Here is a 26,424-nt window from a genome sequence, read left to right as displayed (position 1 = left end):
CTCCCAGATCTTATCTTTGCCTCTCCACCCATGCTCCAGTCCATTCTGTAGGGCCTGGACCCTTCAGTGACGGCCTCTGCTGCCAGCATCCTTAGCAGCTGCCCCCCGCACCCCCACCCCTGACTTACCTTTACTCTTCCCTTGAAAAGCATCACTTGCTCCATAGACGGTAGCTAGAGACGGCTCTGCTGCTTTTATTCTCCCCCCGGTCACCTGCTTCCTTCCATGCATGGCTCATTTGTGGTCAGTAAGGGGAGGACGCACACCTGCGGCCGGCTCTGCTCATGCTCACACCTGTGCTATAATAACAAAGCTCCAAGACACAGTCCTCCCAGGGAGTTTGCTGTGCCTCAGGAACACGCCGTCACAGGCAGGACAAGAGGCCTCTCCAGGACAGGCAGGCACGGAGCCACGACCCCGAACCCATGAGAAGTCCTGAGTGTTGGGTGACTCCTACTCTGTCTCCAGTACAAATGTGTACAGCAGATCGGTTCTAGACAGACTCTCTGTCAAGGAAGCACACTTTGGCTTTGAAGCTCTCTTCGTCAAAACTTATCTTTTCCTCAGGAACAGAGTAGCTTGCCTTACATTGTACTAGGAGGATTGCGGGGAGGGGGGTCTGCTTTGCCTCAGCCCCTCATCTTGGCCTGCTTTAAATGCAATGGCGTTACTGGTTTGGGTTTTAGACTTTGCTATTAGATACACCTTAAACTCCGAAATAGGAACAGCATAAGTAAAACTATATTCCCAGAGGGAATACAGAGTTTGAGATGTATAGAAAAACAAACCCCTCTTCTTTGTTAAGATGGGGTTTCTTTTCCAGATTCCTCTGTAACATTAATTCCAAGTTGGTTTTGTTTAGAGGTCTTTTTTATGAAAAGATTTATTTATTTTATGTGTGTGTATTTTGTCTGCATCTATGTCTGTGCACCAATGCATGCCTGGTGCCCATAGAGGCCAAAAGAGGGTAGAGGGTATTAGACCCCTGGGCATAGAGCTACAGGCAATTGTGAGCTGCCCTGTAGGTGGTGGGATCAAATGTAGTCCACCGCGATTAACCGCCACACCGTCGCTCCAGCCCCCTAGAGATCTTAAAGTAGCAAGGTGATTAACAAAGCCCTGAACTTAGAGATCTGTGGCTTGATGAGGTAGCATAGGCAGGCTAAAGCAGGAAGCAGTGAAAGCCTATAGCTCAGTTCTCTGAAAATGGGCTAAAGATAGGTTTATTCTGTAGAGCAATTCAGTGTTCTAGGAAGGAGGAACCCTGAAAGAACGTCCCACGTCGACGTGGTGGAAGTGAGCCGTAGACTGGCTTTATCGGACGCCAACCCTTGGAGTCGCGGTGCCCAGGGCTTTAGTGTTTGTTTCCGATGCTGCTAGGGCCGCGTCAGGAAGAGCTGGCTCAGTCTTACAGAGCCAGGACTTCCTTGTGACGACTGCGAGTCGGCCGTCTGTCTGTGCGGTGATTGTGAGTACATCTTTGCTGTCGAGTGAGCCACTGTGGCTGTTGTGTGCTGTGGGACGTGCACAGCCATGGAGCATTGTCTTGTACTCTGTAAAACTTAAAATGCTCTCCATGTGAAATACGTGAAGGTGACTGGTGGAAAGGAAGGTGCTTCTTGAGCAGCAATCTTTCACTGAATAGTTTCCTGAGTCAGTGTTTTTAAATTTAATAAGTTATGATCACAACAGATGTGTAAAGCCCAGAGAAAGCAAGTTTATGACAGCTGGTTCCCAAGAGCAGCAGGGTCCTGACAGACATTGGAGACTCTGGCTTAGCATCTCTCCATAGGTCCTCTGTGATGCTCGCACGACCGTGCACTTCAGCTTCCCGTGTCTTAACTTGCCCCAAGGCATCCTTCTCAAGACATGTGTCTGGAAAGCTTTGTGTGTGTCATGTAATCACCTTCCTAGAAAAGGGTCTGAGAATGTGTCCTGTAACGAAGCTCTTGGTACAGTTTCAGAAGACTAGGGATGTCCTCACCATGCTCAGTGTTTGCTAGGAGGATGCTGTGTCCACACAGACATACACGTGTGTCCATGACTTGAACTTCTGACATCTATTTGTTTTTAATAAACCTAGCTTTTACTATACATATTACGTTTTAGTCATTTGAAACTAACAAGTAGAGAATTCAGGGCAGATTCTTTTTAACGCAGCATTTCCCTCCGAGCTGAGGTCGTCCGTGCAGCAGCTGCAGTTAGTCAGGTCCTCAGACCACAGAGAAGGAAAGACAGGGCAGGTCCTTGAGGCTGCTTTCCCTGTTACGTTTCCTGAAACTGAAGGAGATGACTGTTCCTCTCTGATTGTGTAACCATCAGCCCTCAGATAGTCGCTCAGTTTTTCTGAGTCCCTTTCCCCTAACTGTAAAATGGTACTGATATCTCCCTTCACCAGGTTGCTGTAAGAATGCATTAAGGAGGGAGGGAGGGAATCAGTGACAGAAGGTCTTCAGAATTCCTGCTCCTTGATCTAGAACATGGAGATGATTGGAAATAAGAGGTTGGCTATGAAAGGACTTTGACAGTAGCTAGGCGTGTCAGGACCTAACGTAGATGGTGTCACCAGTGTTTATCCTGTGCCCGCCTTAGTTTTTTGAACACCCACCCACCCTGGGAAAATAATGGGTGTCTCTGGTGAAATGCTGACAGATGTAAACAGTAGTTGGTGCCCAGTTGGGGTCACTGTTGCTGTGACGAAACACCATGAGCAAAGCAGTTTGGGGAGAAGGGATTATTTGTCTTACACTTCTACAGCACTGCTCATCACTGAAGGAAGTTGGGACAGGAACTCAAGCAGGGCTGGAACCTGGAGGCAGGAGCTGATGCAGAGGTCCTGCAGGAGTGCTGCTTACTGGCTTGCTTCACATGACTTGCTCAGCCTGCTTCCTTAGAGAACCCAGGACAGTCAGCCCAGTGACAGCACCACCCACAAATGAGAGTTACCCCCTCCCACATTAATCACTAATTTAGAAAATACCCTACAGCTAGATCTTATGGAGGCATTTTCTTAATTGGGGTTCCTCCTTTCTGATAACTCTAGCTTGTGTCAAGTTAACATAAAAGTGGCCAGTGTAGTTGGTATTTTGCCTTATCTCCCACATAGAGTTTTCCAAGTCCTCTGTTAAGGGTTTTAGATTGCTCCTGCCATGATGACTGCTGACTTTCCCGCTCTGGCATCTGTTGGCATCGAGGGACAGTGGTAAGCTTGCCCCATATTCGCTGTGTTTCTCTTTCCTGGACGAAAAGTGATGCTTGGGGGTTCTGTGCCTTTTACACAGCAGTTGAAGTTGCCCACAGCATCTGGTTTGCTTGGTGCTGGCCCTTCCTCCTCCTCCCCCCTCTTCTTCCTCCTCTTCCTCCTCTTCTTCCTCTTCCTCCTCCTCCTATCCATCTTTATTAACTTGGGTATTTCTTATTTACATTTCAAATGTTATTCCCTTTCCCGGTTTCCAGGCCAACATCCTCCTAACCCTTCCCCATCCCCTTCTGTATGGTTGGTCCCCTCCCCCTCCTGCCCCCATTGCCGCCCTCCCCCCAACAATCCCGTTCACTGGGGGTTCAGTCTTGGCAGGACCCAGGGCTTCCCCTTCCACTGGTGCTCTTACTAGGATATTCATTGCTACCTATGAGGTCAGAGTCCAGGGTCAGTCCATGTATAGTCTTTGGGTAGTTGGCCCTTCCTTCTTCTTCTTCTCCAATTCTGTAGTATTAAAATATCTTGGAGATTTTTTTATTCATGTTTTCTTTGCTCATTGTCTTTAAAGAAAACAAACGGGAAAGGTATATTTAGGATTTCCAATACTCACTTTCTAGTATCTAGAAATTTGCATTTACATTTATTGTAAATACAGAGTGTATCATCTTTGGAGAGGCTCGGGCCCTAGTGGCTGAGAGCAGGAGGAGGACCACTCAGCTACCCCTGCATTGCAGCTGCCCCTGTCCCAGATTCTGCTGGTTACACAACATAAGCTGTTTCTCAAGAAAGAGGAAATGCTTTGCTCTCCATTCCCTCCCCACCCTCACCCCTGCTATTGTGTTCTTTAATCTCCCTGATAGGGAGAAAAGGAATACCCCAAAGAGGGAGGCCCTCAAGCTGAAGAAAGGAGAAGGCCAGTCCCTTCAGTTCCCCTGACACCTACCAACTTTAGATTGCCAGGTCTCTGGTCTTTGATCAGGTCTTGAACAGCTGCTGCTCTGTTGACTGGTTTTGGCAAACCTCAATTTGCCACAGGGAAGTGGAAGTGAATTGGTGTCCCTGTCACAGGACTTCTGTAGGGTTTAGAGTAGCTGCTCAAAAACCAGTGTTGATGATATGGATAGTTTGACAGTGAGCATTGGAAACCACTGCCAACCCAGTCTATTACAGAAGGACTCAGGAAGCTCTGTTGTAAGGAAGGCCTAGCTGGAGTTCAGATGCCAGTGCTGATGTCCCCGGCTCCATCCCCTAATTCCTCACCCCTCACATCCCCACCCCTCACGCCACATGTGGTTCTGTACTAGGGAAAGCCCTGCTCTCCTCTGTACAAGCACCATTTCTTTGACTATAAGATGAGATGGGGAATGCATGGCTGTGGTTTAGTATCATTCACAATACACTTGCTCCTTTAGCAGCCATATTTTTCCCAGGGTTCCTTACTGCTGATGACGTCATAGAAAGGCTCTTGGCAATGAGGAAGGCTCCCCTATTGGGAGGCACTGTCACATGAAGATTCACTTAATGAAACAAGAGAACTAAGTTACTTCAGAGCTGAGGTGACAATCAGTGAGAAAGCAGGAATTTTTACTTCAGAAACATGCTTGCTCCCAGGGTTCTGTTTTCTAAAGGGTGCACTGAGCTGGGAACTGCACTCAGTCCCCAGCCTCGCTGTACTGGTGTGACTGAGTATAACTAGTGTACCAAGTTGGAGGCCACTCTTTCTCCAAATGTGTTGGACGTTGTTTATCTCTCAAAGGACCATTCATTGGGAGTTTGGCTCTCCTACTGACAAGTTTAGGAGAAGGGACCTTTAAGAGTTGCACCTGCAGCTAGCCTCCAGGGCTGTTCCTCCAGTGAGACACATTTTGACAGAATTTTAGACCCCCATCTCCGTCTGGCTTCCTACTTTAAGATGTGATTTCCTCCCTTACTTATGACACTAGAGGAAAACCAGGGACCACCTGGTCTTCGCCTTTTGGTCTGCAGAACTGTGGGCTAAAGCACTTCATGTGTAAAGCTAGTCCGTCTTGCTGCTTTGTTACAGCCATGAAAAGTAGGTTCAGAGATTGCTGCCATTCCTGTTAATGAATGGTGCTTCGGAATCTTGTTATACCCAGAGATTGAAAGGGTTTGGAGGAGTAAGCTAGAAAAAGCCTAGGACTATGTTCTGTTCAGGGAACTGGTCCCAGGTAGAAGGCGATTTTTCATGCATATAAAATCCAGGAGTTACAGGGTCCTGGCAGCTTTAGCCAATACGTCAGAGGAAGGCTCAGAGTCCAAACACAAGGTTTTCATGGTGTCAGAGGCCCTGTAGGATCTCCCAGTGGAGCCTTAGAGGAATGGAACTGTCTGTCGAGCATGCATCAGGTAGCTAGACCTTGCTGTACATTCCCAGAAACTTCCCGACCTCAAGGTGCAGCCCTAGACAGCAGCAAAGCAGTCGGATTCACGCACGTCTTAGGACCTGGTTTCTCATTATGGTCTGCACAGGGTGCTAGAGCCAGTTCTTGCATTAAGTACCCACGCTGTTGAACCTTTGTGTTTGTCAGTCTTCTTTTGGGATAGGACTGTTGTTGCCAGCAAAGGAACCTGTCTTCCTTTGGTTTTCACATGATGAACAGTTATAAGGAGTTCACCTTATATGGAGTTAGAAGGAGCCTCTAAGGCATCAGCTGCTCCAGTTTTGCTTTGTGAGATGCACAGGAACCTTGGGTATCAGGAACAGAGTGCTGGGATGTGAGGGCGATCTGGCTGCAACATCTGTCACCCCATTGATCGCCAGGGTTGATTCGGCTGATCTGGCTGGCTAGGCAGGTATCCCCTTCCTCCCTCACCGCTCCATGTGCGTCCCTCCGGAAGCTGCGCGCTCGGTCGAAGAGGACGACCTTCCCCGAATAGAGGAGGACCGGTCTTCGGTCAAGGGTATACGAGTAGCTGCGCTCCCCTGCTAGAACCTCCAAACAAGCTCTCAAGGAACAGAGTGCTGTGGTTTTGTGTAGTGTGTGTGCGCCCTCCCTAGAGGTCTGTGTGCTGAAATGATCCCCAGTGTGATGCAGTAGGACAGAAAATGACTCAGGCTGGTGTCCACGGGTGGGTCTTAGGATCAGGGCAGATGCCCCATGACTGAATTCTAGTGGCTTTATAAAGAGAAGAGGGGCCAGGAGAAATATGTGCAGGCTTGTCTCTTATAATGCCTCAAAGCATGTTGGGACTGCCACAAAGGCCATCAGATGAAGCCCTTAGATCCTGGGCTTCAGAACCACGGGCTGCAGTAGTCCTTCTTGTACATCTCACCCAGTCTGTGAGATTGTGATGTGGGCAGCAGAAGTCCTCTCTGTCTCGGTGGAGCCTTGCTTCCCTATTCCAAGCGGCATCGCTCACGGAGCCTGACCCCACCCCCAGGGATACCCTTCCCACACTTTGGCCCACCTTATACTCTGTTCAGTAAGACACTTGCTCTATTCAGCTCTAGGAGTCTAAGGAGGAGGGTGAATGAGCCAGCTGATGCCTTAGCAGAGCCACAGGCTGGAGCTCTGTCCTCCCTGTAGGGCAGGCTGCTCTGACAACCCTGAGCGCCTCCAGCTCCTCTCGGCCCTCCTCCCCTTAGTAACGTCCCTGTGAGCAGTTTCCAGTAACAGTCGCAGGCTGTAGCTTCTCTGCTCATGTCACAGCCACAAGTGTGTCAAGAATTGAACTAGAAGAGTCTTCAGAGAGCAGTGCCCATGTCTCTCCACATCACAGTGGCTTTATACACCGACTACTTTACAGCCACTGGAAGTCTTCCTTCCTCCTAAAACTGTGTGCTGTGACGCAGAGAGGGGGAAAAGCTCAGTTTCTCTGCCACAGAACAAGATGAAAAAGCGAAACAGACCTTTGTGGCCATGGGGCATTTCCTGACTCCACCTTAGCAAAAATCGAAAGCCTTTCGAGTCATGAGCCGTTCGGGCCAGTGCTAAAAAAATCTGCTTGGCATCAGAAAAGGGTACCGATGGGGATGTATGCGCCTCCTGGAATCATTGCTCCTTACCATAGATTGTCTACCCAATTTAGTGAGCGATCAGGCACGCTGCTAATGGGTTCTTTGCTGCTGTGTACTGTGGCTCCCACGCTGGCTGGTTTGCTGAATGCCGCTCACCTTCTGTTTCTCTGCGTACTCTCTTGTGCAGAACACGTACACAAATGCAGATAAACTGCTAGAAGCAGCAGAGCAGCTGGCTCAGACTGGGGAATGTGACCCCGAAGAGATTTATCAGGCTGCCCATCAGCTTGAAGACCGGATACAAGACTTTGTTCGGCGAGTTGAACAGCGGAAGATCCTGCTGGACATGTCTGTGTCATTTCACACCCATGTAAAAGAGGTAAGACATCATGTAATGCCAGCATGTACTCTGGTCGGCAGTGTCTTTGGATTTGTTGGAAAGTTCAGAAGTTGGTCATAGGAAGAGACATTGGCCAAAAGGTGGCAGGTTAGGAGGTGGAGCCCATTAGTACCAACTGCATCAGCCCTGGAAGTTTCTTCCTGTCTTCTGCGTCTGCAGCTGGCTGTCCTTGTCACATGAGTGCACATTTGCCTTTGTTGGGGTCACCCATAGTCGGGGTTAGGGAGACTTGTGGGTCAGGAGAGGAGCAGGAGAAACAAGAGGTGGAGTGAGATTTTTTTCAGTGTTAGAGAGAAACAGTGCTCCACGTAAATGACATTGTCAGGTCCTGCTTGCTGTGGGCAGCACTGGTGGGGCACTGTCTGTCTGTTGCCTGGTCATAGGGTGAAACATGGTGGCCTTCTGGTCTTAGCAGACTACTTTCACCTACTCCTTATTCTAATACATTGTATTGAGTTTAAATATACCACAGGCCACATGGTACAGGTGCTAATGCCCTGTGTGCCTGTGGTAACATACTTCTCTCAAGAACTAAATATAATCAGGAACGTGAAAAATAGGTGGATACCAAGTTACCAAAATATGACACACGTATATAGATAGCACAAATAATATAGATCATAGGCATATATACAAAGTTATATGGTCATAAAACTGCATAAGGAAATTACTATGTTGCCTTTTATTTTTGTTTTTGTAAATAGAGTTTTGCTGCGTAACCTGTGGTAGCCCTGAAATCCCTCTGGTTGTAAACGGGCAGTGATTCTGCCTTCATCCTTTGAGTGTTTGGATCATACGATGGCACTACTATGCCTGGTTTATTTTGTTTCAAGTGGTTTTTTTTTAAACTAGTAATAAAATCAAATTTAAGTTTGGGTGAGTAAGGAAAAAAATGTTCCACAAAGTACCTTCACAAATTGCTGTGACATGCTGTGACACGCCTCTCCATACGTGGGAGTTTATAAAGAGCTGCTTTAATTTGGGCTTAAGTACACAACCACTATGGCAATAGAAGGATCTGGAAAGATAAAACCACTGGAGAAATTGGGGAGAGGCAAGTCTGGCTTGCTTTGTGTAAAAAGACATCCAGAGTCTAGTAGTCATGGGATGCTTTAAAGAAAGCACCTTCAGTATGGTTCTGGGACCTTGGGCAGGTCACTCATAGCCTGGTTGTGGGTAAGCTAGGTGTTTTAACTCCAGGACAGTGATGTTCCCTTCCTTTGCAACCGTGTGCACCTGTGAAGTAGGTAGAGGGAACAGTCAGCAAATCACAGAGCCCTGGAACGTGTGCCTCTTCTGTCTGGTCTGGTGGTGGTTGACACTCAGACCTTTCTGCAGGAGGACCAGGACATCATGGTTCTGGAACAGACATCAGAACAGAAAAACCAGCACAGGTAGCATCCTTCTATACTCTTAGTTATACCTAAGACAGACTTGGAAATGTTTCCAGTCCATCTTTCCCAGGAAACATGTTCAATGGCTATCCATCCAGGCAGTTTTTAGCTTGGACATGTGAGTGCTGGACAGTTTCTCGCTCTCCTGATGTTAGGCAGAAGCCACCTCTGCTTCCTAGCTCTGCCTGCTCTATAACCCAGCCTTGTCACAGCAGGTCAAACCTGTTTTCCTGAACTACCAGCCTATGACATTGTCTCCTGCTCCTGACCCATCGGTTCCGTCCACCACATCTAGAGCCTCACCATTTGAGCTGTATTCTCCCTCCTCTCTGGGGTTCCAACCCCTAATGGACGCAGTATTCACAGATCTATGGCTCTGTCCTACCTGGCTGCGTCTTGCTCCCTCCCCTGCCCTGGAAACAGTTAGCTGCTATTCGTGACATTTTCTGGCGCTCTCTACACACATCCGTGACAACACTGGTCATATTGCCTTAGGAGTCTACGTTCCTACCTATCTGACTGGTGCTTGTTACTCCTTTTTATACTACATAGTTCACATCAAAGCTGAGAGAGCCACAGATCAGGATTGATCAGGTATGCCAGCCAGCGCAGAGCAGTTAGCAGGCTGGATGGCGTGCGCCCAGCAAGTTCCCTATGAACACACAGCGTGCTGATACTTTGAGTGTCTTAAGAGCCATGGGAGAGGTGGGAAGGGTGGTAGCCACTGGGAATGGATAGCAACTTGGGAGAGTAGAGAGCCTCCATCCTTTAGTATATAGGGCGGTGCCCACCTGTATTCCTGAGAATATTCTTCAGTGCCTTAGCAGACCTAGGAACAGGGTTGGTGTCCTTGAGACAGAGTCTTTGTGTGAGGCAGTCTGTGGTGCAGATCACCTTGCCTACTGTGTCACGGTGTTCACTGCACAGACACAACAGGACAGCTAAGTTTGGATTTGTTGATTTTTTTTTCAAAATAGCATTAGTATTGCTTTGAAGGAAAAATAATAATTATAAAAACATTCAGTAGCTGGCCTTGCAGAGTCTGTATTGTCACCAGGTTTGCACATTATTTTGATATAAAAACACCTTCAGTTTTGACTGGTCTGCACTCTATGACTTTTAGTGTCTGTGGATCTACAGGCTAAGAGTAAAACGGTCCCAGTCTATCGTCTAGGTGAAGTGACTTTCTTCCAGACTAGAAAGGTTCAATGGCCCATTCTTTCCTTTTCACAGACGATACCATCAGGGTAGGTATAATTATCTCGACCACTTCCTCTCAGACGCTTATACCTAAGGTGACCCAGGGTACGGGATATGTGGTGGCTACTGGGGAACACATAGCAGGACCCGTATGTGTAGATAGCTCACAAGGTAGCCAGGACAGTAGCCTATAGGCTTGACACAAGCCAGGATTTTCTCCTGCAAGTGTTTGAGCTTCATGTTAGCCCCAGACTCTCCCTCAGAAGAGGCATCTCTTCCTGAGTAACCTTTCTGTGCCAACAGTGTCCTTCTGTGGGCATGCCCCCTCCCCAGGAAGGGGTACTTAACACATTTATACAAGGAGAAAGGTTGCTTTCAGTTTAACACTCAGAGCATGGCTCACTCTCTCTCATTGGCGTGTAGATGAACTTCAATGAACTGAAATGAAAGTAAACACTAAGACAAAGACCAAGAGGATGGAAACATTAAATTGACAGGTGTTTGCATGACATTATCAAAAAATGGCAGGTTGCTAACAGATCGAGCAAGGTAGTTCTTCTCAGACATTTTCCTTGAGAAACAACAAAGAAACTTGTCTGTCATAGGCAAGTTCATAGAACTTTGTGGAAACCACCTGATAAGGCCCCTGACCCAGAAGGTAGCCTCACCATGTGGTTTCCCAGGGAGAATCTTGATTTCTCCTCAGTGTGGGCATCAATCTTCTCTGCGTGGTCAGTTTCTGGCTATGATATGATTCCATAACAACTCACTGTGGAAGGTCCCTGGTCAAAAAGGCAACTTACTCACAGCCAGCTCAGCTATCTGTGGTAGTCCCACCGAGAAGAGGCCTGGTAGCTAGCTGTCTGGTCATTAACCTAAATTGTGGCCCACGACCTCTAGGTTATGGTCCCCATACCTTAGGAGTCTGTTCATCTCTCTTTTCTGTTAGTGTTGAAATGTTGCTTCTCTCTATCTTATGGTTTATGTGTGAGCTGAATGGAGTAAGAGCATTAAAGTGGTCTGTGGCCTCAGACTGTCCCACACAAGAGAAGGACACAGATTTGGCACTCGGTCCTGCAATAGAGAAAAGGACTTATTTCCACAGAAAGCACATGAGGTGCCCCGCCCCTTTCAGAAGAATGTGTGAGGTTCTGCTTTCCTACCAGTCTCTCTCTCAGCCCACCCTTTCTTTTCCTCAGTGTTTTGAAGTAGTTAACGGGATGTTTATGGTCCTAACATGTGTGGGTTTGGTGTGGGAGGTCTCTGAGCCTTTCCAGTCAGCCTCATCACCTCCTGCCGTGTGTGACCCATAAGCACATCAGTGCTGATGATAACTGCCCTCCGTTCCTACTGAATGGACCTTTCCAGCATTTGCTTGGTCCCTGGCTCTTTCCCACTCAGTCACTGTGAAACTCGCCCTGAGCCCACTCTGATGTGTGAGGAGCGATGCCACAGTGGCAGCTGCTCCCGCACACTTCAGACACTGGGCTTGCTTGATAGTTTAAGTCTGGTTCCTTTGTGTCCCCACTGCATAGCCTATCCCAGACTCAGATGCTTCATCCAAAGTTGTGAAGTGATGTCAGTCTGCCACCTGATCTTAGTTTTAGTGCCTTGAGTGACATTTTTATGTCTGGATCCAGTGAAAATATTATCAATTTCAGCCATTTCTACTCATTCAGCGTCACTCTCTAGACTAGTTCCTGGCTTAATTACTAACTGCTTTGACATTCCTGGGTCATTTGAGGCAGCTGGGTGGCAGCCGGGTGGGTTGCCGCCAGTTTGTTTCTGGGGCTGAATCAGTGACCCAGCACTGGTCTGTTCTCAGAATCCCTGGTTTTGAATGAAACAGGCTGCTGCCATCCTGCCTGGGACAGGCAGAGAGGCCTGGCTGTGCCTCTGCAGGCTTGACTGTGAGCTGGACACATTTCTGCTTGTGAGCAATGCCTAGGAAAGGAGAACTTTTCATTTTATTCAGAAGGCAGAATAAAGGCCCAGCAGCCACCTGGAGACGTCTTTGTCTCAGGGTGCCAGTCTGACTTCACTTTCATCCCCAGCTTCCCTTTTTACTCTTGCTGGAGCTGGCCTGCTGGGGGAGAAGGAATGTCCCAGGCTTCTTCCTGGGCAGAGGAGCCCCCCACACTGCCACCTCAGCCCTGAACAAAGCCCTAACCAGGAGCCATGGAACTGCACCCAGTGCTTGTCCATGCCACCATCTCGGAAGGCCACAGTTCCCTCCTCCCTTTGGTAGCCAGAGAACCTGCCAGTGCCCGGGACTTGCTCCTGCTCTCTGTGGGAACATTCTGTGGGCCACGCCCTAGCAAATGACAGCTGTTCATCTAACCGGGTTCACCACAGGTACATGCCTATGTGTGCGCACACACATGTCCCCATCGTATGTTTACTCACTGAAGAACATTTGTGTTGTTTCCAGCGGGGGCTGTTAAAACAGGAAAGCCACGAGCAATCGTGCGCAGGTTTTAGCAATGAGAGCTTCCGCTTCTCTGTGATAGACAAGGGTCCTTTGGTGGGTGCAGCACAGATGGGAAGAATGCACACAGGATTTCCTAGAACCAACCTGCTACATTATAGCAAACATAAATGTCTAGCATCGATTCCTAGCCTAGACGTGAGCTTGGTGGTAAAGATCTGCGAGAGGAATTCGATGTCGTCTCACCAGTCAACAATTTCTGTTAAAGAGATGAAGTCTCAAGCACATTAAACTGTCTGTCTGTCTGTCTGTCTGTCTGTCTGTCTTCTGGAGAACTCGGTTTCTCTGCTTACCCAAGGGAAGAATGAGCGAGCAGTTGAATAATGAAACACAAGGAAAGTGAGCAACTTTGCCGACAGCACTCAGTCTGGCTTCCAGCATCAGGCGCCAAGCCCTGTGTCTCTCATACCTCATTGGGCATCCGTGTAAAAACAGCGTTCTCTTCTATAGGTAGGGTTGTCCAGAAAACAAATCTGTCATTTGCACAACTCCTGTAGAAATGTGACCTGCATTAAAGTAATCTACAGCGACTGTGCTAGTGGGACACACAGCCCTCTGCCTGTCCCAGTGACCTCTGTCCCAGCCTCTGCTCCACAAGCTCCACAAAAAACGTTTTCCTTATAGTCACTGCCATGGTGCACACACTTCATGGCCCCCAAACCTACTTGATAGATACAAAATAATCCAAATTTTAAAGTCAGATGCAGAGGTGTATTGAATAATGCTTAAACTGAACCTCACCGATCTCTGATGGGCAGTAGCTGATCTGTTTCCGCCCTTCCCTTCCTTAGAAACCCCTTCACTGTACCCTGTTCCTCACACCACAGCGGAGTCTCCCGTGAGACCCGTGAGTCCACGCTTTCTAGCTTCAGACCTCGACAGCCCATTCTGCCGGAGACAGTCCTTCACGGACCACTCATATTTACATGACTCATTTTACACATATGACCAAATGCTCCTGATCCCAGCAAAATAAAGGTTCTGTTTATTGATTTGATTTTCTTCTCACTTAGTAAGCATGAAGAAGACATTTGTGTTAGTAAGTGTAGACGGAGTGTGTGGTGCTGCCCAGAAGGGAAGAACTTTGCTCAGAACAATTCACATAAAGTGGCTTTCTTTCAAAAGTTTATTTTATTTTTAAAAGCATGCGTGGGGGGGATACTCTTGAGCATGCACTTGAAATCCGTTGTGCACACACAAGAGTGTACACCTAGTGCAGTTGCCCATGGAGGACAGAGAAGGCATCGTATCTCCCGGAGCTGGAGTTACAGTCGCGAGTCACCCAACCTGGGTGCTGGGAACTGAATTGGGACACCTGGGAAGTATAGTGTATGTGTTTTATGTGCTTTTAATCTCTGAGACAGCTCTCCAGACCCTAAACATTTCTTCCCATGAAGAATAACTTAAAACTGACTCAAAATCAAGAACTTTGTCATTTTTAAGTACTGCGCCAACAAAGAAAAATTGTACAGGCCAGAGAGTTATCTCAACGGGTAAATGGCTGTAAACACTGCTGACCAGAGCTTTATCCCAGGACTCAGGTAGCACAAGCAGAGAATGGATTCCTGTAAGTTCCTTCTGTCCTCCACATGTACACGAGGGCACATGTACACAAAATAAATTTTTAAAATGTAAAAAACATAGTTAGCTTACAGATGTTAGAAACTAATGTGAAATACTATATAATCAACTCTAAAATACTGAGCACATAATAGTCACTAAATTAACTGACTACTGTATTACCTTTATAATTTAATGTTGTAGCGAAGACTGTAAATATCTGACTTTATACTGATTCCACTTTTTATTACAGATCCTATTGAAGGGTCATCGTCATCGTTCAGTAGACAGCTGCCCCTGGCTCCTACCAGTTCTTTGCGTTACAGCCTGGCTAATGTTATGTGAAAACATGCAGGGCTTTAAAGTGCCCCAGGAACTGTAGTCTTACAGGTCTTCATGTGTACAGAGGAGAGTGAATATACACATGTGATCTTACTATATGTTATCTTAAAGGGATCCTCATACTCTTGGTCTCCTACTGGTTCTATGAATCAGGCAGGGTTTTGGCTCACACAGAGAGAAATGAAATGTTCCGTGTTTATCTCCAATGTGTACATTCTTTTGCTAACTAACTGCTCTTGGTATCAGCAGAGAGGTGGGAAGAGGGATTGATCGATCGATCGATCGTCAGCAGCATATTGCAACACAGGGCAGCCATAGCAACACACAGGTTAGGCTTGTAGTCTGGTTTTGTTATTGCTCCGTTGTTTTCTCTTCCCCTTTTTGAAACACAAAACTTAGAAGCAGTTTGGGGAAGGAGCAGGCTTTCTGCCTGGGGCCCCTGATTCTTACAGCAGAAACCTCACTGCACGATGCCCTTGGCACCTGCTTTAGGCTGACTTTTCCTTACATGCGGCTGGGGCATGTGGAAGACAAGGTGAGGGAGAAAAGGTTTTGTGAGAAGATGAGACCCCTCAGCAAGCCAGTTCCCTGACACGATGGACTTCTCAGGACAGCAGAAGGGAGCTTACCACATTGGCTCTGCTGCTGAACTGTGGGCGGGCAGACACCTGAGTAGTAGTGGCAGAACGAGTGCTACTACTACGACTACTACTACTACGACTACTACTACGACTACTACTACTACTACTACTACTACTACTACCACTACTACTACTACTACTACGACTACTACTACTACTACAACTACTACTACAACAACTACTACTACTACAACTACTGCTACTACTACTACAACTACTATAACTACTACTACTACAACAACAACTACTACAACAACAACAACTACTACTACTACTACTACTAGTTGTAGTTGTTATTGTTGTTGCTGTTGCTGTTGTATTTTAAGCAGAGTCTTGCTATATAGTCCTAGCAGACCAGGTACTCACCAAGTTTCCCAGGATGGGCTCAACGATCCTCCTGACTCAGTATCCTGAGTGCTAAGATGCAGATGTGTCCCACAATTCCTTGATAACATTGGTAATATTTTTAAGAAGGTGAATTTTATGTGTTTACTCAGGTTGAGGTTAGCCCTAGGCAGAGATCTAGAGAACAAAAGGGCGGGTGAAGGACTCGAGACATTTGCAGGCTACAGAAACCAACTGAGGGTTTTGGTACAAAGCCAACCTGTTTTTATCCCCCTCGCTGGTCTCAAGTGGAAGATGTCAGGAAGAAGCAAGCCCGGAGCTGTCTTTGCTGCATCAGACTGGCTGACAGATGTGCTGAAGGAGTGGACGACCATGTCTGTCAAATGCTCCTGGCCTAATCACTTGGTGTCACCTTCTGTAGGAGATTTTCCAGTCAGAAGTTTGGATTGCCACTTAACCTGTCGTGAACCGTTATGTCTGTATGAGGCATCTCGGAGCGATGATCTCAGGTGTCCTTTAACTCACTGTGTTGAAAAACTCTTTATCTTTCCTTGAGGACAGATGTGGTGCCACCCGGAAATACCTCTGTTTATAGTTTCATTATGTAAAGCTGTGAGGTGATGCTTTTATGTAAAACCATGAATGAGAACATTTGAGTGTCACATAGATGGCAGTACTGTGTGCTTAATAAAGAAGTGAGCTGTGTGGTCCACGGGGCTGTGCCCACAACAACTCACTTAGCTTTAGTCAAGGGAAGAATCGGGCTGGGAAGGAAGGATGCTCTCGGGCTGCTGTTTGAGTCACACGGGCCTGCCATTCAGTTCTCTAGCCCACCTCAGAAAGTCCCACATGTTCAGGAGAGAGCTGGTACCCGAGGAACTCCAGATCCTCTGCCATCCCACAGAGCTTGAGTGATGAAGCAGTCTAGGAGAATGGCGGATAGGTTGCAGGGGTGTGCCCACAACTTCCAGGCTTGAGGAGGTTTTCCTGGCAGAGAGGAATTAACTTACACTTTGACACACTACAAGCTGTTTCACGATGACATTAGTCATTTTTAAAAAATTATTTATTTACATCAAACACTGCCCTCCGCCCGCCCTGCCTGCCCCTGCCCTGGCACGTTTGCAGCAGATGGTAGGCATTTTTACAATGGCCTCAATGGAGGAGGGGCTTTCCCCGGTGTTAATAGCAGCCAGGCTGCTGAGGAGATCTGATTTGTCAGGGGTATTTTAGAATAGAAAGAAAGGTGAAAAATTCCAAGTGTCAAGCTCTTTCTTTGAATAATACAGCACCGTTGGTCCTGCAGTCCCCTAGCTGTCAGTCATGTTCCAGCTCTTGTCCCTGGCTGGTCATCATTGCCTTAGTCTCAGGTGTGCAGCCCTCAGGCTGGAATGTCCATGCGTCGATCCTTCTCACATGTGGAGCTGCCGTGATGCCTCTGCAGCTTTCTTCCTGGTACTCACCACTCTAAACACCACCACCCCAGTAAAAATCCCAGTGCTGTAGGCAGGGATGGGCGAAGGATCACTGGGGCTTGCTGGCCACCAGCATGGCTCTAGGCTAAGAGAGAAACCCTGCTCCAAGGGAATAAGGTGGAACCAGCATCTGAAGTCCTCTGGCTTTTGTGCACACCCAGGGGCATGCTCACCCATACACAAGTGCACGTGAATTATACACGCAGAGAGGAGACACGCACACGACACCAGGCATGTGTGCTCAGCGTACCTTTGCTCACTTGTGGCACAGGAGTTTCCTGTAGGTGGTGGCAATGGTTCCCTTTCCAGCCTGTTCCTTACACTTTAATTAGAATCACGGGCTGTGAGCACGATGGTCGCTCTACTGCATGTGCACCTGCAGGCTGCCATTGAAGCCACTCGCTTCTGCTCAGAACTTGTAGAAGCAGCGCAGCTCTGGGGAGCTGTGACTGATACTTCTCACTCTGCCTCTGCGCCTTGCACAGCTCCACCATACTAAGAGATTCCCACATCCGCTGAGGGCAGGGACACAGGTCTCAGTGGCAGTAGCTTCTGTGTGTAGAGCCCTGGCTGTAAGAGAGCATACTCGTCCACCCGTGTACTTGTCTTATTCTTTCTCGAACTGGCTTTGCGGTCTGTGAAGGTTCAGTTGGTAAAGTTACCCCATTTCATAGATTGAACTACAGGTAAAGAACACAAGGACTTTGCCAAGGATAAGGCCTCTCAGGTGGTGTGCATGCAGACCTTATGAACCAGTCTCCGTGTTGACACTGGACAGCCTTATGACCTCCCGTGGAGTGCAGAGAGATTCTGCTGAGTCTGTCCTAAGTCTCAGATTCTCTTAGCCGCCTACAGCCCAGCCCTTTCCAGAACATCAGCTCATACAGAAATCCCCTCCCCGAGTGATGGAGAGAGGAGTCTCTTCCTGAGAAGAGATGTTTCAGCGCCTTTCCACTGGACAGTGTAGGGCCTAGGCCTGTGGGTAAAGAACTGGGGTCAGGATTGTTCTGAGGCCAAGACGGGATCCTTATGCATCTTTGTCTCAGAGCTTTTATCCACATTATTTCATTTTCCAAGACCACCTTTCTCTTTGTATTTTGGTCCATGGCCATGCCTCTGGATACATACAGTCCAGTTGTGGACAGTTTTCTGCAGAACACCCACCCCAGCTTACACACCTTCAGAACTCTCAGTACTAAACTGAGGACACAGCCGTGCCTTTTAGGGCCTCTAGGGGGCAGTATTGCCTATGCCTGTGTCTTGACAGTTCTGTGGTTCTTAGAAACAACCCCGGTTGCAGTGAATTTGCACAGAACATATCTCCTCTTGCTGTTGGATAAAGATTTTTTTCACTGTAGATTATTAATCTTCACAGTGCATTATTTTTTTCATCCTTGGGAAAGTGACTTAAGACTTTCACAAACATCCTAGAGACTTAAAATTTCTTTGTTCCGAGGCACCTTAGGTATTGCGTGTTATATCATTTTAAAAGCTTAGAAATAGACTTTGCTTAACTCAGACTGCAGTAAGATATGCATCAGTCCTCCCTCAGTTGGTGTCACAAAGGGCCTTTCTCTAAGACTCTTCTTTAAAAATCAAGTTAAGAGTATTCCTGGCCTTTGACATCATGCTTTTTATAGATAGCCTCAGTCCACTACCTCAGCCTGTTTCCTTGGCATCTGCGCCACCCCAGAGTCACTTCCTGAAGTCTTCTGTGTGGCTTTATCTCTGTGGGCCTCATGGGCAGGCCAGGTGGGGGAGCACACCGCACCAGTGACCAGAATGTCTGAGTCCAAATGTCCAGGATGTGGAGGGGAAATGCCTCTGTGTGTGTGTGTGTGTGTGTGTGTGTGTGTATGTGTGTGTGTGTGTGTGTGTGTGTGTGTGTGTGTGTAAGCTCTGCTGGGTGGAAGGGCAAAACTTAACTCCTAAATATTCCTATTCAGAGGAAGCGATTTCTATAGAATCCACCAGATTCCTTTAATACCCTTCCCTCTAACTATAGTATCTTATGCTATTTTAGGGGTAAAAGAGTTTAAATGTTAAGTTTGCCAGACTAAGTGACTAGTTTTGGATACCTGAGAAGCCTCGATGCATTTTGGAAGGTACTTATAAAAGATGTAAAACTTTATGAAATTGTCATATTATGGGATTTTTCTTAGGAGAAAGGCAGCATCAGTGACTAGTCTGCTGATTTATTCTCTCTGTATATATAATCTCATGGACTCTATTAGGCAGCCCTGACTATGCATTCACACTAACCTATGACCTACAGAAGAAACAGTAAGGACCAGATGAGGAAAGACCAGCACTCTGCCTGGCAGGGTCTCATCTGGTTTGAGCTCAGGCAGGCTGTCACACAGGGCTGTCACTGTACTGTAGCCCGCATGTGTACCTGAGTGCTGCACCTCAGATCTTTCCCAGGGGCTGTCTCTCTGGTTAGTTCTTTATCAGTGTATCAAGGATCGTTTGAGTGTTTTGTAACACCTTCCATAGCATTTGTCCAGACGAGGAATTTGGCAGATGCCCCCTCCCACACAGGCACCCCACTTCCTCCTCATCCCACAGTAGACTTCTAGTGTCCAGCTACAGTCACCCCTCTCCAGACCAGACCAGGTGCCCCGAGCACAGCGCCTGTGTGCAGGAGGGATCTGACCAAGGTAAAGGAACAGGCTCGCCGCTGTGGTGGGCTGTTGCATTCATTCGTGCAGTAGCCTCCCGGGACAGCTTGAGCAAAGCACAGAAGCTCAAGCAGAAGACTGGAGATTTTAGGAGACGGGAAGTCAATGACTTTTATTTCCATTGCTTGTGAACAGAATCAGTACAGATGCAAAGAAACGCATCGTTAATAAATATCTATGTTGGGAGGGTGGAGGGCGATGGCAGTACCTTGATCAAGTGTATCTGTCACTGGAAGCAAGTGGGTGAGTTCTGTGTGTGTTTAGCCATGCACCCATGCATCCTTGCACCACCACTGCTCTGGTAGAGCCTGCTAGCTTAAGAAGTCCACTGACTTGGTCATCACAATAGGTTATTTTGGACTCATCAGTAGAATAGTGCAGTCCACTTTGCAAAGTGGTTGTTCATTGCTTGGAGCAGCATATACTTTTCGTTCCTTAGAGAAGAATCCTGTCTCTTCAGTTAAGTCAAATCCATCCCATGTTAATTGTAGAGTGCTGAGCTTGTGGAGCACCCCTGTCTGCACAGACGCTCCCCTGCATCTTCCTTCATTTGTTGTCTTGGTAACTCCTCCATGGGCATTAGGATTCTTCAGATCCTGTCCTACCAAGCCGGATCATAGAGAAATTAGCTGATGCATGTGGACCACAGAGCCATGCTTTACTAAGTTTGTCCAGCCTGGGGGTGGGGGTGGGGCTTACTCCAAACCTTAAGGCAGTGCTCCTGTTAGACAGTACCACCTAGATACTGCTGTGCACTGGGTGCTCGTGTATGGTTCAGGTGGCAGCGCTGTGGTGCTGTTGTCCAGCTCCACTCTGGTGTGACTGCAACCCCAGGAGAGTGCTTTACAGTGGTATGTAGAATTATAGCACAGTACAACCTATGGCCGCTAAGAATGGTTTCCATGGGGAATCTCAGAGCCAGCTGGGAGATCTTTGTGATGCTCTTGTCTTTTTATCATTTGTAAGTGCAGCCACTGTGCTGACAGGCAGGGAGCAAACTCAGATGATGTCCTTACTGGCAGTAGACCTCCAAGGACGGTGTAGGGCCTCAGGAAGGGTTAGCTGGGTTCCTTCTCCTGGGGTCCTTTCCCCTTGATCCACAGGACAAGTCAAGCAGCCTTTATCCAAGACTGTGTATGTAAAATTGTTATTGTATGAAACTTGATAGTGTGCACAAAACAGACAATGCAAGAAAAATTAATAGGTATTTAATATCTTTAGTAATGTTAACTTGTGGCTATGGGTAACTTGGCTGAGAAATAAGCCCTTTACCAGCACTTTTCTTGTTTTAAATTTGCCTGTCAAGTTCAAAATGTCTATTGATATGTAAGTAACAGGAAGCATATATTTTATATATGTGGTATTTACCATCCAATGACCAGGCACAGAGTTGATGTTTTAAGCTTTTCTGTATTAGAAAATATAGAAGTGGAATTTGGGTTCTAAATCGCACAGAGCCAAGACCCGGTGTGAACACACTGTCTTCCCATAGTAGGATGATAGGCTGGCTGGCCCTGCTTGGTGATCTCAGGAGCACGAGTCCCCATCACACAGGTGTGGTGGAGAGTAATTTAGCCTACTGTGTTCTCCTCTGCTTCAAGGGACCTAAAACACTCGTATCTGAGTGCTGGTCCAATAGAGAAGTGTAATGCCTTTGCTGCAGTTGAAGCAGGAGATGGGTCTGAGCCTCTGTGCTCCCTGACGGATGTCCCTGTTGTGTGAGTGACTCGGTGTTTCCACAGCACTCAGACTGAGCCTCTGCAGAAGGGCAGCGTGCCTTCTCTTCCCTTTCCTTTTTCTCCCTAGTGACAGCCTCTTCCGCTTCACGGCTGGTTTATTTTTGCTCCACAGTGCATGGCATGTTGCTCTTTTTGTGCTTGTGTCCCACTAGTTGCTGGACTCTCCAGGACGCTTTCTCTTCTCTTCCCTCCCCCTCTTTCCTTCCTTCCTTCCCTCTCTCTGGGAGCAGCCTGCCAACCCCCTCTTCCCCATGTGAGTGGTCCGGTCTCTACAGCACTCAGTCATTGTGCCCTCTTCTGCCTGCAGCTCTGGACATGGCTGGAGGAGCTGCAGAAGGAACTGCTGGACGACGTGTACGCCGAGTCGGTGGAGGCCGTCCAGGATCTCATCAAGAGATTCGGCCAGCAGCAGCAGACCACCCTGCAGGTGACAGTCAACGTGATCAAGGAAGGGGAGGACCTCATCCAGCAGCTGAGGTGGGCCTCAACCCTCCCATCCCCCATCCCTCCACCCCACCTGGCCCCTCACAGATCCAGAGCCTTTATCGGTCTTTGAACAAATAGATCCAGTGTCCTCTCCAGAAGCCTGGAGAGTTTTCTTCTCATCCCCGCCCCCTGACCCCCTTAGTTTTTCAGCTGCATAGTTGTTCGTCTTAACACTAACAACTGTCAGAATTTAACTTTTGCTAGCATTTCTTCAACATCATATGATTAAAACTTCTTTATAAATGGATGAGGCTGAAGCTCTTTTAAGATCATGTCCTCTGGTCCCAGGAACCTGCCTGGGGGTGTCAGAACTACATCCCTCGCCCCTCCATGTTCCTCTGGGCAGGAGGTAGGACCAGCTTACCTTTATTTCCTTTGGAGGCAGATTTGAAAATTCCTTTGGGGGTTGGGGATTTAGCTCAGTGGTAGAGCGCTTGCCTAGGAAGCGCAAGGCCCTGGGTTCGGTCCCCAACTCCGAAAAAAAGAACCAAAAAAAAAAGAAAATTCCTTTGATTGGGTCTTGGGGGACACTTAAGGATATCCCCCTGCTCCCAGCTCATACATCACTCAGGATAGCTGAAGTAATAGCCTTACGTGATCATCTCTCCCCTAAGAGAGGGGGACGTTACTTAGTAAGGGCTTCATTGATTGTATTAGAAGTTAACCTCGGGGGAGGAGGACCAGCACTGTAGTGGCTGGGTACCAGCGTGATAGTTGACTTCTTGAGGAGCACAGCCATCAGGAGCACAGCCAAGGCTCTGCAGTCTCAAGCGTGGTGGGACAGGCTGCCCGGAGGAAGGGGGCTGGTGGTGTTTTGCTAGAGGACAGCGTCTTCCCTTTTCTGAGACAAAGTCCTGCTTCCTGCCAGCCTTCTTCCCCTGAAGATTTGTGTTGCCGGATCTGGTGTCTAACAATGTGAGTCTTTCTCATTGAATTCCTGTTTGTCTCATTGAAGTCCCGTCTCCTTCTGCTCCTGCACAGGGACTCTGCCATCTCCAGTAACAAGACGCCGCACAACAGCTCCATCAACCACATCGAGACGGTGCTGCAGCAGCTGGACGAGGCTCAGTCCCAGATGGAGGAGCTCTTCCAGGAACGCAAGATCAAGCTGGAACTCTTCCTGCAGCTACGCATATTCGAGCGGGATGCCATCGACGTAAGTGACCAGCTCCTGCCCTGGAGCCCTGTCCCTGGTTTCTGTCCTGTGTCCTCTCCGCTCCTGAGCCTCTACCAAGCAAGGAGAGGGGTGGAGACAGAAGGCCCCAGAAGCACTGACACTTCCTTGGCCATTGGGGAGGCCCTGGTGGTCAGCTCTGTACTCTGGGTGGGAGACTGCAGGGGGAAACAGAAGGAGGACAGTGCAGGCAGCAGCAGCAGAGTGTGTTCCTAGAGAGCAGGGAGTGTGCAGACAGGGAAACATTCAGGCTGAAGATGGTTTGTGGTGTGGGCATGTATGGAGCACCAGGGGCAAGGGAAGCCCTTTGGTAAAGGGAAGCAGCAGGTGTCAAGGGGGAAGGGTGTAAGGTCAAGGTGCAGAGATGAAGGAGAGGCCTTCCTGACTAGGAGTCAGCTGTCGCCTTCCCCAGCACAGCTCAGTCCTGCTTGAACAGTTCAGGATGACACTGCACACTCCTCTTGCGGAAAGAGAGAGAGAGCAACCTCTAAAGATGGGAGCCTCTTCCTCTCCTCACAAGTCCCTCCGTTTTCTATTTTCTTTCTGAATAAAGGGACTTGATTGTATTTTAAGGAACAGAAGTTGACCCCCCCCCCACACACACACACAAAAGTGCCCTCAGGTGTTTCTGTAATTTCTCCCAAGACTGTACTTATATATTTGATGTGTACAGAGAAGAAAGACATGTGCTTCTTTTATCTCTAGTCTACAAAAAGGGGGTGGGTCTGTGCTCTGCAGAGAAAGATCTTTCCTGCTTGATGTCATGGAGCAGAGTAAGTCTGAATGAACCAGACTGAACTGTCAGACACTGTCAGAAGAACTTCATAAAACGTAATAGCTTGCCTGAGGCCCATGTCCTGCTGCCTGGTTGCTTACACACCTGGCAGTCAGGATTGGTACATGAGTCCTTACCCAGGACCTCTGGACTGCCAAGGTCTAGCCTGTGGCTGTAGGAGTCTCTATAGCACCTCTAGACCACTGAGGTCTAGCCTGTGACTGTAGGGGTCTGTTTCAGCACCTCTGGATCATTCAGGTCTAGCCTGTGACTATGGGGGGTCTATCTCACTCAGCACCTCTGAACCACTCAGGTCTAACCTGTGACTGCGGGTGTCTGACAGTGCACTGTGGTGGGATTCACTGCCTCCCTGGGTTAGAGCTCATCCATATTGCCTGTGGGGTTTGCAGACTGGCTAGGCCCTGAGGTGCCAGCAGGCTTGGGGATTGTACAGAGGAGTCAGAAAAGGCCCACACAGACTGCCCTCGTCTCTCTTAGCTCTAGGAAGATCCTGTGTAGCCACCTGCCTGCCCATCAGCCTCACCTTACATGGCGGCTCTGGATAGGGCAGAGTCCTGCAGCAAGTGCTTCCAGCCGGCTGCTTGTCCAGACTCCAGCGCTATTTCCACAAGAAGCTTCTGTATGCGTCTTACTGCTATCCTTACTTAACCACAACAAGTGCATCAGTCCTCCACTCTGGCAGAGGCGGTCAGCCTACTCCAGTGCTCTCCAAGGCTTGGCCTTCCGCTCCCTGTTGCGACACACAGATGATATGCTGGAACCTCCACAGTGGGGACCCGCTGGCCTGAGCCTGCCTGGGGCTTAAGGTGACTGCAGACAGAACAGGCCTGGTTTCTTCTGGTGATGCACTGTTCTGAAACTTAGGTGTCTGTTGCATATTTTCAGTCATTAGACAGAGCAAGCAGAAGATTCGTTGAAGATTTTCCCCCAGAACCTTCTCGTAGTTGCAAAAGGTTTTTATTTTATTTGTTTGCTTGTTCATTTATTTATTTATTTATTTATTTTCATTTATTTCTACTTAGTTGTAAATTAATCTTAATCAAAGCCCAATGAGGAGACACAAACGCATGATTTCCCTGCGTGGAAACTACAGAGCACGCGCACTAGGGAAAGCCTGTGTACCAGGCAGCATGCTACAGAGACGGTCAGTTGTGAAGACTTGCAGCACTTCAGTGTGTGTGAGAAAATGGCCTTCTTTGGCTTTCAGTCTTTAGGATAGTGAAGATAAGCAGACAGAGTCCATTCATCAAGAAGTCTGTGTGTGTCATCACTGCTATTCCCATCCATCGTCCCACCCGATGACCCTCATCCCCGGGGTCTGGAGACACATGTGTGAAGAAAATCCCTACAGGTCGACAGACATTAAGGTAGAACTTAGGGTCATTTTCCCACCTTCTCCATGGATGTATCTCATTGCCACAGCACTTAAAGGATGTGCAAGGCTCTGGGCTTGGTTTCAAGAACCCCAAAATAAATCTTTTTCCTCATTTATTCCATTACTTACACGTGATTCATTAGCATTAGTTAATATTATTGATTTTATGAAGAAGTACAATTTAGACATGTGAATACACATTGCATGCAAATTCCTTAATAAAATGAGTGAATTGATAAGATCCGTCCTTTAGGCAGTCCGAAACCCGCGTCTTCCCCCTAGACTCTGCAAGCATCATCCCGTGCTCAGACTTCCATGCCAACTCCGTCCGTGTTCACGAGCACGCACAAGTGAGGGCCTCCGGAAAGGCCGGCCCTCTGAGGTAGACAGTGTGTATTCTTTCTTCTGGACTTTGTGGCTGAAGTTCATGTATGCAAGCCTTCTAAGCTGTACAGAAGCAGAGAGCAGCACGATGGCACTGCCATATGAGCGTCCCATGAGTTAGCAAGACCATGGGTTTTTTTGCTGGTTTCCTTCATTGAGTGTTGAGCCAGCATATTTCAGAGACTCTGCCTGTCCGTCATTCTTCTCCTAAAGATCTCTGCACTGTGAGGCCATATCATACTCACTCGGAGCACCGAACACCTCCCCGTCCTCTGCTAGCACAGCATGCTTCAGGTTTGCACAGCTGCCTCTATTAGGAGACATAGGGTCAGCTCCTGCATTTGGTGGCCAGCCTCTTAGTGTAGGCTCAGCTCTCCCTCCTCTGTCCTCTGACTGCGTTCCATGGCTTCTGACTGTCATGGCTCACTTGTCAAAGAAGCCATGCCCCACATAATGCATTTTCTCCCTTGACCCTTGGCTACCCTTTTCTCTGCTGCTTCCTGTAAACACAGACCTCAGATGGAAAACCTGCTTCGACCAGATTCTGGTGCGGTGTAGGACTGCTCTAGAGGTGGTTCTTCACGGTGCCTCTCATGGGCAGCCATGTCCTGCTGTCCCACAGCTCTATGCATGTTCACGTGCTGGCATCTCATGGCTGGGTGCTCCCCTCCTGGCCTCTGCCACGGTGCTTCACCAGGCCCATGATGGTTGGCCGTTGACTCTCACTGTGAGATTTGGCCGCCTGTGTTTAAGTCTGCTCCTGCAT

The 26,424-nt window shown here is 48.2% G+C and overlaps 1 protein-coding gene across 5 annotated transcripts in view; it reads left to right on the top strand.

Annotated features, from left to right (window-relative positions):
* Trio (trio Rho guanine nucleotide exchange factor) overlaps window positions 1–26,424 on the top strand; it is a 296,340-nt gene that overhangs the window by 150,960 nt on the left and 118,956 nt on the right. For 4 of the 5 annotated variants that reach the window (XM_006232090.5, NM_001107658.3, XM_006232091.5 and 1 more), the window contains exons 11-13: window positions 7,366–7,557; window positions 21,751–21,920; window positions 22,911–23,085. In XM_006232090.5, coding sequence (XP_006232152.2) covers window positions 7,366–7,557; window positions 21,751–21,920; window positions 22,911–23,085 — 537 coding nt within the window. Of the gene's footprint in view, window positions 1–803; window positions 1,469–7,365; window positions 7,558–21,750; window positions 21,921–22,910; window positions 23,086–26,424 lie in introns of those variants that run through there. The other variant, XM_039102226.2, reaches the window with a different exon arrangement.

The sequence above is a fragment of the Rattus norvegicus genome, chromosome 2, assembly GCF_036323735.1.
Source record: "Rattus norvegicus strain BN/NHsdMcwi chromosome 2, GRCr8, whole genome shotgun sequence".
NCBI lineage: Eukaryota > Metazoa > Chordata > Mammalia > Rodentia > Muridae > Rattus > Rattus norvegicus.
This window is presented reverse-complemented; position numbering and strand designations above follow the sequence as displayed.